A 17431-nucleotide genomic window follows, 5' to 3' on the forward strand; every position below is an offset into this window, starting at 1 on the left:
ATATTGAAACCTGTATCAACATCATAAATGTATATATAGGCAGCAGATTTATTTAGATCTATGAAAAAGCATGCCAGCTTGTGACAGATATCATTGCTCAACTGTCCTTGCCTTGTTCATACTCAGATAAAGATCTGATCACCTATTATAAGGAACTGTTTGAAAGTTATGTTGAATTTCTCACTCAAGAAGTAGATGCACATTTTGTTAGGCACAGAAGCACAAATTTTACTATACAGAAATTGCCTCCAAAATTTGTGCCTGACCTTGATGTATAGTTCAAAGATAATGTGAAGCATTTTGATAGTTTCTTGGATGGATCACTACAAAGTGAACTAGAGAAATTGAAGGTTAGGTGGACCAAGGACAGAAGCTTCAGTTGCAGAGAAACTTTATTTTGGGAACAAAAAAACCTCTCCACTAATCCATAAGTTTTTCTTTTTAACTTTTAACTGCTTATTAAGCACCTTAAAACATCTATGAATGGAATACAATGGGAGTGAAACAGCTTAATGTTTTGGCACATGTGACCTCCAATAGAGACTTGTGTGACACATGACAATGTTTTATACCACTTTGTAATAAAAAAAAAAGCGAATGGCACTTGAAGGGCTTGATCAAACCTTATTCGCGGAGTGTATACTCATTGTGCTCATTTTTTTATTTTGACATTGACACTGTATGTACTGCATAGGTTGTTTTTAAAGTTTTGATAGAACAAGATGTTTTCAGCAAAATATTTGTCTCAGATTTGCCTTAAAAAAAGATCTAGATAATTACAACTAATGTAAAAATTATAAATTAACATTAGTACAAAACTGTAGTTATATAGAGTTCAATGTTTTTAACCAGAACTTACCTACATTTGCAGATTTGTTCCATGATAAGTATGTGGGGTTCAATTTGTAAATGTTTTCTGAAATGATTCATCGTAGCCAGAATATGCTTATTCTTTAAAATATTGTTCAGAAAATAATTCACGTTTTCATACATTACAATAAATTTTTTAGAGGTTGGGGCCCCCTGAACTAAAATCCTAGATATGCCCTTGTACATTGATGTGCATGTTTAGTCAGAAATGTAGTTACAATGCATACAGATGTTACATAAGAACCTTGTGTATACTCAAAGACTAACAGTTATAATAGCAGTTACTTGATTACCTAATTGAAGACTAATTCATGAGTATTTCTTTATTCAGGCATTTTAATGAGATGTCTCAAGGCTATAATGTTCGGCAGAGGACTGTCTCCAGTCCAATTCCGTATAAGTCCTCTCCTAACTCTTCTAGACCATTAAGCCCAGGTAAATATGACTTTACTATTGATTACTTATTTAATTCTACTTTCAGAATTTTATATGAATAAGGAGCAGAATTTGTTTAACTATTGAATTGGATTATATTGTATAATTTTAAGCAGTAAAAGTACATATCAGTTGTTCAATTTTTTGATGAAAAATGGACCATAAATACAATAACAATGTTATTTTTATTTCATTCAATGTTACATTTCTAATCAGGAGTGACTTTCTACTTATACTGCTAGACTCATAATACATAACAAACTGTCCACTTTTAAATATGGTTTGTAGGACAATGGAGGTCATGTAAATAGCATTGTCTACATTAAAACAAAACTCAATTTCCTAGGTGTTCTTGATTATTTGCAAAGTAAACTTACAAGTGTATACAAAAAGCACTCATCTAGACCACTTTTCCTATACTCAGATTCACATTACCTACTCATAGGAAAACAAAAAGCAGCTATCACAGTACATATGAAGATCAAACAAATATGTAATTCTAAAAAAAAGAAGACTTGAGGAAATGAAAGATGTATAACGTAACTCGAACTGAATAGTTACTCCGATAGTTTACCTCTGATGCATTCTAAAGTGCTGCAAAGACAATTAAAAGAAGAAACTTACAACTTGTAAATATGATAACACACACATACCTTTGTGACTTAGATTATCCCATACATCAGTGATAGACTTAAAAAGAAACAACTCGTGATCAGTTACACGAAGGTCAGGTTTACCTTTAAGACTTGTACAAAAACCAAGCAGAACCTTAAAAGAAATATTGATACCTTCTGCATACAATTCAGATAATGATTGCAAGAAAAAATCGTTTGCCTAAAGATGCAGGAACAGATGATAAATGCACAATAAAAATTGTTAGTTATACAGTAACTTGTATAATATGCACTAGATTTTATACATGAGAAACATCTCATGCATTTCACGACAGATTTGTTGAACATGTAAGTATTTTAACTCAACAAAGGTGCCAATGCCATAACGGATCATTATGTAGAAAAGCGAGGTAGAGTGATAACTGTCTTTTTTACAAGTAGAAAACCTTGCTATAGTTGATGATTTTCTTGACGTGCATATAAAGAAGCATTACTTATTTCAAAACTTATGCTTCAAATTAGTTGCAACACAGGATGAGCATTAATCTGTGTTTATTCCCTTTAACTATGATTGGCACGTATATTTCCCAGTTGTCCCACCCCCTGACACTGCAATTGGGACAAATGTTTCCCATTGTCATTCGAAATTGTCGTGCATGACGTATGGGAGTAAAATGAGTTGGGGAAAGTATTTATTGGCATCCCACCTAATTTTGATATATGGTTTCCCTCAATGTTTTCCAGCCCTTCACTAACCAACAAGATACCTAATCAGAATGTATGACAACTGTGTGCTGATCATGGCCACATTGCTAGAACAGCAAGTAGTAACCCTAATTACTTTGTAAATATATTTAGTGCGCTGACTCAGATAACTTGGAAGATAATGAAATCGAGTCAAGTGGTGCTCAAATGTGTGATGATGAAGAGGCAATGAGACTAGAAGATGCTAGCTAGTGATGATAGCCAAGACGATGAACCTGGACCCAGCAGAGGAAGGCATAAACAGCATTGACAATGGGAAACGTTTGTCCCAGTCACAATGTGATGGGGTGGGAGCACTGGGAAATATACAACCCAGCCACAGTGAATGGGTTAATTCATTTATGTTTTGTTCTGTATTTTTCTTTGGTTCAATATTCTTATTATATTCAATATAATTTTAGGCTGCACACCTACGGTTGTCATTAGAGAACGTAAATAATAATAATATCATCTTGTTCCAAACTCTCCATTAGTCTGTAGAACAAACTTAAAAGTGTATAGTCTGGTACACATTGCGAGTGTAGTTGTTCACTTCTGAAGAAGTTTAAGAAATGAAATATTGAGTGAAATAAATATAACCTTGTTTTTGAGTTTATGGTTGTTGTTTTTTCATTATACAACATGTTTTAAATTACTACCTGATAGTATTTTTTTCAAATAATTTTTCTCTTACAGTGAAATTATGGACTGGAATTTCAAGTTATTCAGTGATGAAAAAATAATAATTAAACACAAACAAATTATGGCTATCTTAACTAAATGTAATTTATGTATTAAGCTGCATTTCCTCTGATAATTTTTTTATTTTGTTGAAACACATAATGGGTTTATTTTTAAAATCTACAGTAGGATTTTTCATATCTTTGTTTTTGTACTTTAGAAATAAAGTAGTAGTACAATATAATTTTTATACTTAGGTTTTGGTTTTAAGTTTCAATTAAAAAATGTGCATTCGGTTATTTTATTTAGTATTATAATGGTGTATCATGTTACGGTTGTGTTTCAGGTGTGGGATTTGGAAATCCAGATATGATCAGCTCTCCAAGTCCATTGGGTCACTGTCCACATTGCATGCAGCCTATTTATCAAATTATTGCTCCAAGTGGTTATTTACCCAGTACGTCACCACCACCATCTCTGTTGAACATCCATTCTACCGTACGTTTCCAATACAATTTCTTTATTTGTACTAGATATAAAAGAAAAGGCTACAGGAAACAGCTTCAATGAATAACACGTTTCTTTTTCTCTTTTGACAGACCAATAAAGTAATGAACTTTGCATGATAAAACATAACTCTAGTTTTTCACATGAAAAAATTTATATCAGACACTAATAGTAGAGGCATTTTTTGTAAATAAAAAAAAAAATGTCACAAAATGATGAAATTTAGAATGTTTAATTCACAATAAATTTTTCACTACTTGCTGCAAGAAAAGAAAAGTTTACTTGGATATTGAGGGAAGTATTTCATTACATCTTTGGAAGTATATAGTACATAGCTTGCTCTGATCAGAAGAAGTTAATCATCAAGTTTACTTGAATGTGAAACAAATATTACATTACATAATTATCATTATGTTACCACATTTAAAAACTATAAAAGTGCCATCTTTAGTTATTTTTCTAATATAATTACTTCTGTCTTGTTTACTTGTAGGTTTTGTACTGTTGCTGTTTAGCTCATACTTCTGTTCATTTTGTGCAAAGCAACAAGTTTTCATTAAACTGATGTTTTGGTGGTTTTATATGTTGTGCTTGTTCCTCATGACAGGTTTTTTTTTTTAAAGTATGTTCATATAAGAGGTAAATGATAACGATTTTCCTATACTTTAGCAGTGCACTGAAAAATATTACGTGCTTGAATTATGGGTTGAGAAATGTCATGCCTGAACAAACACACACAAATCTTTATATTGTCTACTGTTACAGCTTTCTCAGACTTTATTTCTCACTTATCAGTCTGTTTATCTTATTTAACCTCAAGATTTCTATCCAGTTCTGAACAGAATAATGTAGGTTACATGTCTGTAAGTCTTCAACAATATTAATTTTGTGTTGTTTCAGATTGCTAATGCATTAACTTTTAATTTCCCTTATGAAGTCATGTAAATTTTTTTCCAATGTGTGTTTGAATTTATAGTCTAGTCTTTGCAGCTGTACTTTTCAATCAAATACAACTGTTAAAAATATTCAGTAATAGTAGTTTCACCTTGCTGGTTTCTAACTTCATATTCTTGTATTCTGCTGTTTCAGCTATGGCTTAAAAATATGTATTATAGGCTTTACTTCTTTAAGAGAAAAAATATTATTGCTTTATTTCCTCACATGGTGAAACCAGCACGTAACAGTTAGAACTTTTTCTGTTCTAAAATATTGATCAAATACAAAAGAGCCAAAATGTTACCAGTACAATATTCTTTGTACTCAGTGTTCTGTCTTTCAAGAAGTTATGAGATGTTATCATAATTTTAGTCATTAGTGTGAAAAATGCATGTTATTAAAAGAGCCCAGCCATATAAAGTAGAGATATCAGACACAGAAATCAAGTTAGAAGAAATAAATTATTTTTAAAACATGAATGGTTTAATATAAGTGATATAAATGTCACAGTAGACACATTTTCTGGTTTATTTTGTTGACAAAATAGTGAAATGTTGTGTAATATAGATACAGTGTTTCAAAAGTCACCACATTTGCTGGAAAACATGATAGAAAAAGAAGTACAATTTTGCCTTTCTTACTGTATGACAGATGTCAACTTTTTTTTTTTCACATTTGGCCAAAAATGTTTCAAACTGCATATTAAAAGTAGAAGATGCTTCTAGCGGATATAATTTAGATGTGTCAATGTGTAAAACTGTCCAACTATATATATGTCACGGGTTATTATCTGTCTATTTTCTTTTTTTCGCTATCAGAACTACTCTTCCCCAGTTTAACTACAATTGAACTTTGTCACTCTGAACATTGTGGTCTCAAATAATTTCATAATATTTTTTAAACTGAAATTGTTTATGCAGTAGTTGAAAAGTTAGAACAATCCATAAACTGAGTTTAATATTCAATATAGGAGCTCCAAATTTTAACATATTTAAACCATAATAAGGTTTGTTAACTTCTGATTACTTTTGTGTCTATTTATAATTGTTCAAAGTAATAGGTTAAATTAGCATATAGGTAACTGATCCCTTCCAGTAACTCAATTGCCTTTGAATTTCATTAGGAGAAAATACCTTGTCAGGAGCATGTATGTTTTATATTTTTCAACATATTCAGAAAGTTTCTGTAGTTTTAAGAGTGTTTAAAATATATAAATCTTGTAATCCAAATTAAGATCTGAACAAAAACAAATGCTAGCATAGCAAAGGTATTAATATAAAACAGTAAGTTAGTGATTTAGTTTTTTCTTATAGATTACTTATTTATTTCAGCGTATTCACCAGGGAGCATCAACAGCTACAACTCGACCAAGCAGCTCTCAGGAAAAGTTTATAAAACCAGCCCCACCAACTAATCCCCACCATGTTGTAGTTACTTCTCAATCAACTTCAACATCTGGAGACAAAAGCTAAATTCAGAAGATCCTTGTATAAAAGGGTGTCTGGTTTCCAAGAGAACAGAGAAATGGCAAAAAATAAATATTTTTTAAGGGTGAAGCTTTATTTAGTCATTATACTAACATGACCAAAAAAAAAGGGAATTTTTGATGAAATGTTTTTTTTTTAAAAAGGTAAGAAGTTATGGCTTGCCTATCTTTCAGTTTGAAGCCAAGATAACTCCAGACCTGCTTTATGTCTTTCAAAAGAAGTTCTTATTCCAGTCATAGGAGTGTGATGAATTAATGTAAATAAGCATTATGTTTCTATTTGTGTGCTTGAGCATTACCTACATTTTTTCTTTGTGGTGCCTTTAAAAGAGCTGTTGATTATATAGTTTGTTTTTGTGTTAAAAATAAACATTTTTTACATGAGTTTGGCAGGTTTAAAAATTTGTTAAATTACAGAATTTTATAAATGATATTTATCATTTTGTTTGAATAAATTTGCTAAACACTAATTGTAAAAAAAAAGAAAAGAATACACTATGAATATAAGGGAAACCTGAGTATTTACACCATATTTTTACACGCTTGAGTAATAATAGGCACATCCATTCAAGAACTGTATTTCTAATTATAATAGTGTTTGACTAGTAAGCCTTGAAATATGTTTCAGAAAAGGTGTTTATCTTTATATTTTAAAACTAATTTACTTCTGTTGTTATTATAAGTTACAGTTGCTTATTGAATTACATTTGAAAAAGAAACTCGTGTGAAGCAGGAGAGCAGATCATGTGTATTATAATAGAGGTGTCATTCAAGTGAAGTAACTTAATTATTAATGTAATACTGTAATGATTACATCATATCTGGGCTTTTTTTCTAACTGTTGGACAAGAATGAAATTTTGGAAAATGAACATTGTAAGGAAACTGAAAGAAGTATGATAGTACCTGTGTTATCTACAATAGTCTGAAACTTCTAGAAGTTGTTTCCAATTAGGCCCCGCTACATCCCAAGTTATAAAAATATGAGCAAATTTTTTTCATTAATTAGTATGTCACAGAACGTTGGTTTTACAAAACTGTAAAATTACGTACTAGGTTCTTGAAGGAAACCTGAAAAATAGTGTGTATATACACACACACACAAATTACATATACTTACTATAGTAAATATTCATGTTAAACCTTTTTTCCTTAAGTTTGTTTTGAAAGTAATTTTTAAGTTAAAAATGTTGGTTTGGGTAAAATATATTTCTAGTTGAATAAAATAGTACAATTATGTCCTTAATGTACTAGACAGAATAAATGCTTGTAGTGCGAAGTACTGTAGAAATACTAGTATTTTTTGAAATACTATGACAATACTAGCAATATAAAAAAAAACTGCACACACAACTTTACCTGAAATGATGCATTGGGCACATCCATATATTATAGAAAAATTTTGTTATGGTTCTAATTTTAACACAATGAGCATGCTTTATCTTATTGAATTTTGATATCATAAGGGTAAAATAGTAGTGACGTGATTATTATAATTGTTAAATACTGCGTTTTGTTATAGTAGGTATAAATTCTTTAAATTGAAGTAATGTTTTGATGGTTTATACATACAACCTTTGATAATAACAACAACAAAACTTTTAAGTTCCCTTATACAACCAGTCTTTGTTCAATTATGGTAAAGTAGTAACTACATCCTAATTTTTTTCATATAGGAACATTACAAAGCTTAAAGCATACCCTGTACTTTGAATAGACATTTTAGAGGTACACATTTGTCAGTGCCAAACCTCGCCTATTTTTATAGCACACATTTATCGTCTGCATTTTCATTTCTTATTGCAAGAAGATTAAAATTAGTGTATATATTAATAGACTAATCAAGACTTGTACACTCACATTCAGACATAACATGTTTACAATATATGCTGTAGTACATAATAGCTATTACATTGGTCACTATTAAATTAATTTCCGATGAAGAAAAACATCTCAAAATGTTTTCTTAATACCATATTTTAACCTTGTTTTAGATGTGTAGTATTTTACTCAACACTAAATACCTTACTATGTATTTGGATAATGTAATATACCATCACAATTAACTGTCCATCATTATTCAGTGGACTAACTGTTTATGTATTTGTTAATTTCTTTCCTTAACCAAAGCATGAATTACACGGAAGTTAAAGGTCTAACCTATTATATGATCTGCAGTTGGAGTAGCAAGTCAGACAATTGATTAGACCACTACTTTATATATTTGGCAAAGAAAAGAAATGTATACATTAGCCTTCATAGTTATTACAGCATAAGTAGCTATGTTTAGTACCAGGCATTGAAAGGTTTAATAACTTTGTACTGAATTCATATAATATGATATGGCAATTTAAGAAAAATCTAAGTTAGGTAAGATATTGCACCCCATTAGTAAATTATTTTACAAATAATTCATCACAAGCAACAGTTCCATAAAATCATTTTAATTAACAATAGTGACTGGTACTGTGGTTATGTTACATGAACACACAGAAGTATAACCTGAACTTAGAAAATGTAAAATTATACACTTGCATATGAACACAGTGACTTGCATTGTGATAAAAGTGCAGATTTAAAAAAATGATTGAGCACACTGAGGAGTATTGATGAATAACACTGATATTTAAATGACAAACGATTGTTGGTAAACTTTGAAAAAAGAAGAAAAAAAAAAGAAAATCTTCTTTATCCTGTTTTCTGGGATCCTTTCTTTCCAATCAAGGACTTGTGAATGTGAGGAATAACACCTATGGAAGAAAATACATTTTAATAATACAGTTTGAATTTTGCACAAAGCTACTCAAGGGCTATCTTTACTAGCCATCCCTATTTTAGCAGTGATAGACTAGGTTGAAGGCAGCTAGTCAAGATTACTCACTGCCAACTCTTGGGTTCCTCTTTTACCAATAGTGGGATTGACCACCAGTCCCAGAATGATTTCCTAAAAACACTTAGCAAAAACAGGGGAGGGACTAAAAAACAGATTTTATATCAATTTAAAATCTGGTCATTTTTAGAGCTAAAATTGATTCTGCCCATCACCTTTTTTCATTTAAGATTTGTTTGCTGATAGGAATTCATTCAAGTCTTGCATTCTTTAATATATTTTTAAAATTATGCACATTGAAATTATAACTGTAATATATCAAATAGTACTTTAGTACTACCATTTTCGGTCCACTTATTAAACTTTACCAAAATTTAATATACACTTCCCAATTCTAATATATATTATTGAAAAACGGACAACTTAATTTAAATTGGTATTGGATAAAGTATTTTAAATAAGCTAGTTCATTGAAGTTAAGTAAGTTAAAAAAAATCTAGTCAGCAGCAATACCAAGCATGGGACACACATATATACCCAATTTGATTTTATTACTCATCAGGATCTCTAACAACCTACCCTGAAATCTAATTATATGCCTAAAGTACAAGTAAGGAATCATTGGGACCCCAGAGAAGAGTTCTGTGAAAGAATTAGAGTAATAAAGATAATAATTTGTTCTGTACACTTGTCTGGAAAATTCACTTACTTACTGACTTAGATGAAAATTTGTTGAAATACAGAAATTTTGATTCACTAAATAAATGTGTATAGTGATTTAGTTGGCTTTATACGTACAATAAGCTTTAGCTTTGGTCAACCAATATTGTGAAATAGTCATTGTTAATATTCAGACATTTTAAAGGTGGTTTTAAACAGGCAATTTTGTTTCATAACAATCTCTGTTATTAAGTATTGTCATACTTATTGATACAGATACTGTGTAATTACACAACCATTTAATTTAAAAAGTTTGAAGCAAAACATTATTTTAATCTAAAATATAACCATCCATAAAGCAATAAGAAACAATGAGTATTCTAGACAAAATTATTAAGAATTGCTTTTATGTTTACCTCCACCAGCAATAGTAGCCTTGATCAGTGAGTCCAACTCTTCATCTCCACGGATGGCTAACTGAAGATGACGGGGTGTTATCCTTTTAACCTTGAGATCTTTGCTAGCATTTCCAGCCAATTCCAGTACCTTGGAAAAGTTTTATACGTGTTTTACAGTAGTAAGAGATTACAAGATATATTTACTTTTATAAAAATTATAAAACAAAAATCCTAACATTCCTTACACTTAAAACATTATGAAAAAGAATAGAACATCTCATATTTTAGAAGTTATTTTTAGCAGTATATCTATAGTCACGATCTGAATGCAAAACACACCTAGAAATCTTGATATTACCATAGAAATGTACTAACCTCAGCAGTCAAGTATTCTAAAATTGCAGCACTGTAAACAGCTGCTGTAGCACCCACTCGACCATGACTGGTTGTTCTACTTTTCAAGTGACGATGAATTCTTCCCACAGGAAACTAAAACACACCAAATGTACACATCGATTTTTAACAAATGCAGTATAATGTACTTAAAACTTTGTCCAATATTTTATAAACACTACATATATTGTGTGTATAACATCCCATTTACTCTATGCCTGCACAACAGGTTATTATAGGTAGGTCATTCTGACAATCATGCTCTCTCTATGGTGGAACCGACTTTTTACAAGGAGACTACTACAATCACTACTGACTCAGAGATCATACAGTCCATTCCTTATTACAAATTCTTATATATATATTATACACCTTGCCTTAGCTAATATACACTCTAGCATTAGTGGCTATAAATGTTCTTCAAATAAATGTGGAAAGTCTAAAGCTGAATTACTTGCTCCAATCTTAGTCCAGATTGATCTCTTTCATGCTCCACAATCAACAAAAGTGTATTTTACGTCAGCAGAGTCAACTTCTGTATTCTGTATGAAAACAGGCAAATAGCACTTATAATTATCACTAAATCCCCTATAAAAGGAATCGGCAAGTTGATAACTAATGTGTCATTTTCAGTAGAAGTATTCTTCTCTCTTTGAACGTATTTTTCATTTCACCATTACATGGTCTTCTCACTTTAGTTCTCTACTCTACTAGCATATGATACTTCTTCAGCATTACTGAATGGTGCAAGTAACATTATTTCACCATGCACTAAAAACAACTCATTAAGCAACTTGACAGTTTTATTGGATACTGTAATTTCTTATGTGTAGCCATGTTATTGGCTCTACTGTGCAATCTGAAATTTCATTGGTTGACTTAAAGGATGTACATAAAATTGGTTGAATGGTTATGTTTTGAATATTGTATATTTCAAAGGTTTAAACACACTGAAACATTACAAAAGGATCTTGACTCTAGCATAAACAAATTATGACAAAATATTCAGTGTCATCTTTAAATAACAGCTTTTAACATCACCTCTCATAATGCTGAACAACATACAGAAGACTTCTAAGATAGCACTCACATTATAAAAAACATTATGGGATTCAATAGACACAGAAAAAATTAAAATGTGGCAGCAGGCAAGTTTATTTCTGCAAATATCTCCAATGTTAGTTGCATAACAGAAACACATCACTTGTAGGCAAAATTTCCATTTTATAAAGTGTTGTGTTTTTCAAATAGCATCTTTTATTCTAATTACTATACAATGTTAAAATATTTCAAAGTATTTCTATTGTATAATACATTTTTATTCTTATTTTTATGCATTCACCAAGTAGTTAGAAAATGTATTTGTTTAAATTAAATTTTGGTAATTATAATTAAATTATATTCATCAAGAAAGTTTTTTCATTCTTAATAAATCACGATGTACTATACAAGTTAAAAATACACGTCACTGCCTATAAGCCATCTTGAAATATTGTAAACTAAATATTTCATCAACTTAGTTATTACAAGAAGTAGACAGTTTTGCTCTGATTACTAGTAAAGGTAATCTATTAAGAATTCTGAAACAATCTTTTTCTTTCTCTGATTTTAGATTTATGGTCTTAACATATCAAATGAATGGTTGCATGAATTACCAAACCAGATCTAAATAGTTGTAAATACCTGACAAGTTTTTAATCAATATTTAGGTCACCACACTTTACTGGATTTTTTTTTGTTTTTCAGCACTACAGCTCTGACTTTTAATTTTATGGATTGACACATGGAAGTAAATGTTGGCTTAGAAAGTATTTAGAGATAAGCCATGATTATATTTTTTGTTGATTAACTGAAACAGTTATATCTGTGAATATACTTCAAAAATGATAGAACTGGAAAAAGATTCATATTGAGATGCTACCCTCACAATAAATTTTTTTAATGGAAACAAAAACAAATCATAGGCAGTTTTACTATTTACACAATCTCCATAAAGTTAAAGGTGAAAATAAGAAGAAAAAAAAATGAAGCACAACATTTGCAATATAATAAGATATTTACATCCCACTACAAAACATAAACATATTGGGACCCAATCTTAACATCAAAATACCACAAAAATCATAAAAAAACAAGAAAAATATACAAAAAACAGCAATAAAATAATGTCGGGTAAGTTTAATAGGTAAATGATATCATTATAACAAAAACAACATAAATTATAACAATTACAAGTGGCATTCTTTACAGAACTGTTGCTAAGTAATACATTACAATAGTTGAACCGAGTTATTTTTGCCAGTGCTAGATACAATTTTGACTGTTATTACCCATTATTTGCATTAACACATAGGTAGTTTCCTTTAATTAGAAATTAATATCTTAATTTGAGCTTTTCTGTCCCATATCTAACTCATTTGGTCCATATTTTATTTTGTTAACATCAGATATTGTCATTGTTCTTTGCTCCAATGATATGTATATTTAAAACTTTTACAATATGATAATTCATATTAAATTAATAAACGAGCTGACACACCCATTCAACACACAGGGAAGACATAAGAGCCCCTGGGTGTGACATGGTTAGATCCCAATGTTGTCCTCCATCTCTCTGGAGAGTTCTATGTGCACTACATGCCACATTTGGTGACAATCTTATAATCAGTCCAACAGACTGTCCGTTATAAGCACACACACATACTTTTGTGAAATAAAAGTGGTTTAGATAAGCTGCTTAGTTGTTCTAAAATTTCAAAAATTTGTGTTACCAACAAAAACAACTATATTTAGGGTCTGACTTTCTAAATCTAATCATTTCACAATAATTACAAGTTCATCAAAATACCTGTAGCTTAATTATATATATATATAGTAACAAAACATGAAAAAATAACTACCTAACTTCTTTTATTTCAAAATATTGCATTAACTTAAACTAGGTAGCTTACTACTATTTCTAGGAGTATTATTTTTACTTGGTAGCAATAAAGTCTAACGGAAACTCGCTGAAAAAGTTCAGTGCAATAATGTTACTATTAAATACTAATGCTAGAGTAACACTGTAATAAAGCCTTAAGTTATTACTAGTAGTAGTAATACTAATATTACTATGCAGTGGTGGGAGTTGACTGGTACTTTTTTACTTAGCACATCTCCTATTATATATATAGCCTACAAGTTACACATATTCTAATTCGTAGGTATAACCAGTAATTTAAAATATAACATAAATATTTGCTTGACCTCTTTCAACTTTTTCTACAACGTTTTAACTTTGGAAGGCTAGAATGGTTAAACTTGGGGGTCCTACCTGTAAACCGGCTCTAGCCGATCGAGATACGGCCTTTGCCTTTGCTTTTCCAGAATCTTTCCCTGCTTTTCCACCAGCCTGAAGAAAAGTAATATATACATCAAACAAAAACGAATAACAACTTATCATTGACTTTAGATATGATAACAATATGTCAAGAGATCTGAACAAATAGTAAACTCACCATCTGTAACTAAATTTCTTTCTAGCAACACTCCTTTGTTAATCAAAACCCTGGAATAAACGTTTCACGCGCGAAATTCTTGGCGTCACAAGTACAAAATAAGTCACATGACTTCAACAGACCATTAAAAAATCAGCAAATCTATCGCTAACGCGCCTTTTATTAGTGTTGTACTGTGTGTATATTATTATAATCAAATTTATATTAGAGATTATTTATAAAACACTAATTTCTTATGAAAAATGATCAAGTTAAGTTTATGAATTAAAAGAAGTTATACTTAGAATTTCTACTTAACTTAATGTCTACAGCTTGTTCTAGAATGAAACTTTTTCATAGATATGTTTGAACTATCGCGGTTTTTTTGTAATTAGAAAGTGCTTTATATCACTGGTCATTTTCAATTCCATTTCTATATACAAACTAATTTTGAAACTATTATACATAAATAAATTTAAGCTATAATTATACATATTTTTTGTAAAATAATTTATGTTGAAGTTATTAATTTTCTTTTGCTCAGTCTCACTGAAAATGGTTATCTAAATTACTTGCATATTAAAAAAAATTGCTTCAGATAACTGGCATTTTGGGGCATTGGGAAATAAACAGCCAATAAATACAAAAATAAAGAATAGACATATAGATCTTGAAAAAAATGAGTAAAATTTTTTTAAAACCCATCATGCATTTAAATGCAATGATATTAAACTTACTATACAGCAAGTTTTCCTTCCTGTATTTTTTCACTTTTGCAAGCCCAAGAAAATATAGATCTTAATTAATTAATTGTGTCTCCGGTGGTTGAACCGTCAGTCTGAAGGTTTATAACGCTAAATATCAGGTTTTCTTGCCTGCGGTGGGCAGAGCACAGATACTCCATTGTATAACTTTTCACTTATTCATTGATCAACAGGTTTTCAAAATTCATATGAACTGTTGCACTATGACAAAAAAATAAAACTTCTACACTTAACTAATTCACAAAATTCACATTTATCTTAATCCTAAAACTACCATTCAGAGTCCCTAATAACATAAACCACAAGAAATCTAAACAAAAATACCACTAACATTTCACTAATCTCACTAATTAATGCTATGATTTCTTGTGTATTTTTTGTTCAAGTCTTTAACTGAGTGCTGTAAAAAGAAAAGAAAACTGGCAAGATAAGTGATCAAAAGTCAGCATCAGAGCTAGTGTTTAAGAAGTATCTCACTGAAATTCATAGAAAATTAAAAAGGCCAACATTCGTGGGCGAATGCAACATGTCTCAGCCACACAGTCCTAACATGGCCTATTTTGACACCAGAGAAATAAAAAACTGTCTATAACACTACTTGGGATCTGCGAGCAGGTATCTTTGTACCAAATCCCATGTAAGTTGGTTGACATACACATAAATAATTCACGAAAACCCCAAATTGTGCTTTCATCGCCGAGAAATTAAGCAAAAGACAAAAATTTCAAAAAAATGCTTACATCTATGTTTGAGACCTGCAAAAGGTATCTTTGTACTAAATTTCACGTAAATTGGTCGAAAAAAAGGCTAAGTAATTGAGCAAAACCACCCAAATTATGAGATTATGTAAATTTTTGACGCCTCTAAAATGATAAAAAATGATCATATCTCACATTTTCGAAATATATGTATAGGACATATAAAAAATATTTTTGTAAAAAATCTCACGTAAACTGGCCGAAATACGGCGGAGTAATTGTCAAAAAACCCTAAAATTATACTTTTTGTGACATCTTTATCCCCCTATTATTATTAAAACGTAGCAGGTCCACTATTTTTGTCTGTAAATGTATGGAACCTATGAAAAAGTATCTTTGTACCAAATCCCATGTAAAATGATTAAAATATGGCTAAGTAATTGACTAAAACCCTCAAAATTATGCTTTTTTTGTGAGCTCTGACCCTCCTAAAACGGAAATATCCAACTTATTTTAAATCAATGTGTTGGGTGCATGAAAATTTCTTGATCTCTGTAAATATGACCGCACAGGGGCCCATAATACACATTTTAGGTTGTTTCACTTATGACCCCATAAAATCCTTTAAATGGTTTAAGCGAAAACAAAAATTAAAAAAGCATCTGAGCGTAATTTAAAGAATGGCGGTCGAATTAAAGGTATTTGGAAGAATAAGAAACAATACAAAAAACAGTATGTCTCTCTGTGGAGACATCAAAATATGGAATTTTGATACCAATTTCAGGTCAATGGGGTAATGGCGGATGTTTGCATTTTGTTGGGTCAGCGATAAATTTGGAGACTTACAACGTTAAAATCCGGGGTTAGATTTCCGTGATGGACAAAGCGAAGATAGCCCCTTGTGTAGCTTTGCATTAAAACAAACAGATACTATTTGTCCAATCTAATTATATATGGTTTGGTTTGAATTTCGCGCAAAGCTGCACGTGGGCTATCTGTCCCTAATTTAGCAGTGTAAGACAATAGAAGGCAGCTAGTCATCACCACCCACCGTCAACTCTTTTTACCAACGAATAGTGGGATTGACAGTCACATTATAACGCCCCCATGGCTGAAAGGACGAGCCTTTCATTTATTTATTTATAAAGAATATTTCGTTGTTTTATATTTATCAGTTATTCGGATTTATTTTGAGAGATAATAATGGTAAATTATTTCACATCTTTGGCATAAACAAAATCAATAACATATAATTATAAAAAACATTAAAACAAAACAAATAATAACAAAAAATGACCAAGACAAGCGCAATAATAAAGCAGTCATTCAAATTGACCTATATGATTCCAAAGGCATCCTCAGGTGAACATATATTAATTTTATGTATTATACAACATGTAACAATAATTAAACAAAGCCATATACATGAAACTACTCTAAAATAGTTCAATATTTTATAATATTTACAGTATAGTACCATTTTATCTTATTTGACTCACGTTTTTCATGGTTCAGTGGTAACTTTACGGACTTCGAACGCTAAAACCCGCGGTTCGATTTCCTACAGAGAACTGAGTGCAGATAGTTTTATGTAGCTTAATACAAAACACAATGATAATTATGCTTGCATAATTCTGGAAAACCGTTATTAGCTTGTATTGTCTAGATAATTTGTTATGTCATGATTCTCATGAAGTACTGTATGAAGGTATTTTTCTGTTAAAACCTAGTTCAAAAACTCAAGATTGTGGATTTAGTAAATGATGTAAATTCCGTTTTTTTTCTTACTTTTTCAGTAGTGAATTCCTTTTTTTCTGAAATAATGCTGTTACAAAGGCAAAATTCTGAAATACTGTCATGTAACGAATTTGTTGTAATATATTTATTGAATATCTAACGTTTGTTTAGATTAAAATTTATAATTTAGAAACTATACGTGG

At 30.5% G+C, this 17431-nt stretch overlaps 2 protein-coding genes across 2 annotated transcripts in view; one reads left to right on the top strand and one right to left on the bottom strand.

The window, feature by feature from the left end:
* LOC106464971 (coiled-coil domain-containing protein 6-like) overlaps window positions 1-7551 on the top strand; it is a 27539-nt gene extending 19988 nt beyond the window's left edge. The window contains exons 6-8 of the mRNA XM_013925152.2: window positions 1202-1305; window positions 3691-3842; window positions 6119-7551. Of these exons, the coding sequence (XP_013780606.1) occupies window positions 1202-1305; window positions 3691-3842; window positions 6119-6259 (397 nt within the window). The 3' untranslated portion in view covers window positions 6260-7551. The remainder of the gene's footprint in view (window positions 1-1201; window positions 1306-3690; window positions 3843-6118) is intronic.
* Window positions 7552-8700: 1149 nt separating this feature from the next.
* Window positions 8701-14147, bottom strand: LOC106464986 (histone H2A.V-like). Its single transcript, XM_013925174.2, has 5 exons — window positions 14051-14147; window positions 13867-13944; window positions 10536-10649; window positions 10179-10308; window positions 8701-9022 (listed from the first exon to the last, which is right to left on the bottom strand). Exons 1-5 carry the CDS (start codon window positions 14051-14053, stop codon window positions 8961-8963), a joined length of 387 nt encoding a protein of 128 aa, XP_013780628.1. The 5' UTR covers window positions 14054-14147; the 3' UTR covers window positions 8701-8960.
* Window positions 14148-17431: the final 3284 nt, after the last annotated feature.

Source organism: Limulus polyphemus, unplaced genomic scaffold, assembly GCF_000517525.1.
Source record: "Limulus polyphemus unplaced genomic scaffold, Limulus_polyphemus-2.1.2 Scaffold64, whole genome shotgun sequence".
Taxonomy (NCBI): Eukaryota; Metazoa; Arthropoda; class Merostomata; order Xiphosura; family Limulidae; genus Limulus; species Limulus polyphemus.

Coding starts and splice junctions, on each gene's coding strand:
- LOC106464986 (XM_013925174.2), bottom strand. Junction 10,650..13,866: donor CGGCTAGAGCCGGTTTACAG/GTAGGACCCCCA, acceptor GGTGTGTTTTAG/TTTCCTGTGGGAAGAATTCA. Junction 10,309..10,535: donor TAGAATACTTGACTGCTGAG/GTTAGTACATTT, acceptor AACTTTTCCAAG/GTACTGGAATTGGCTGGAAA.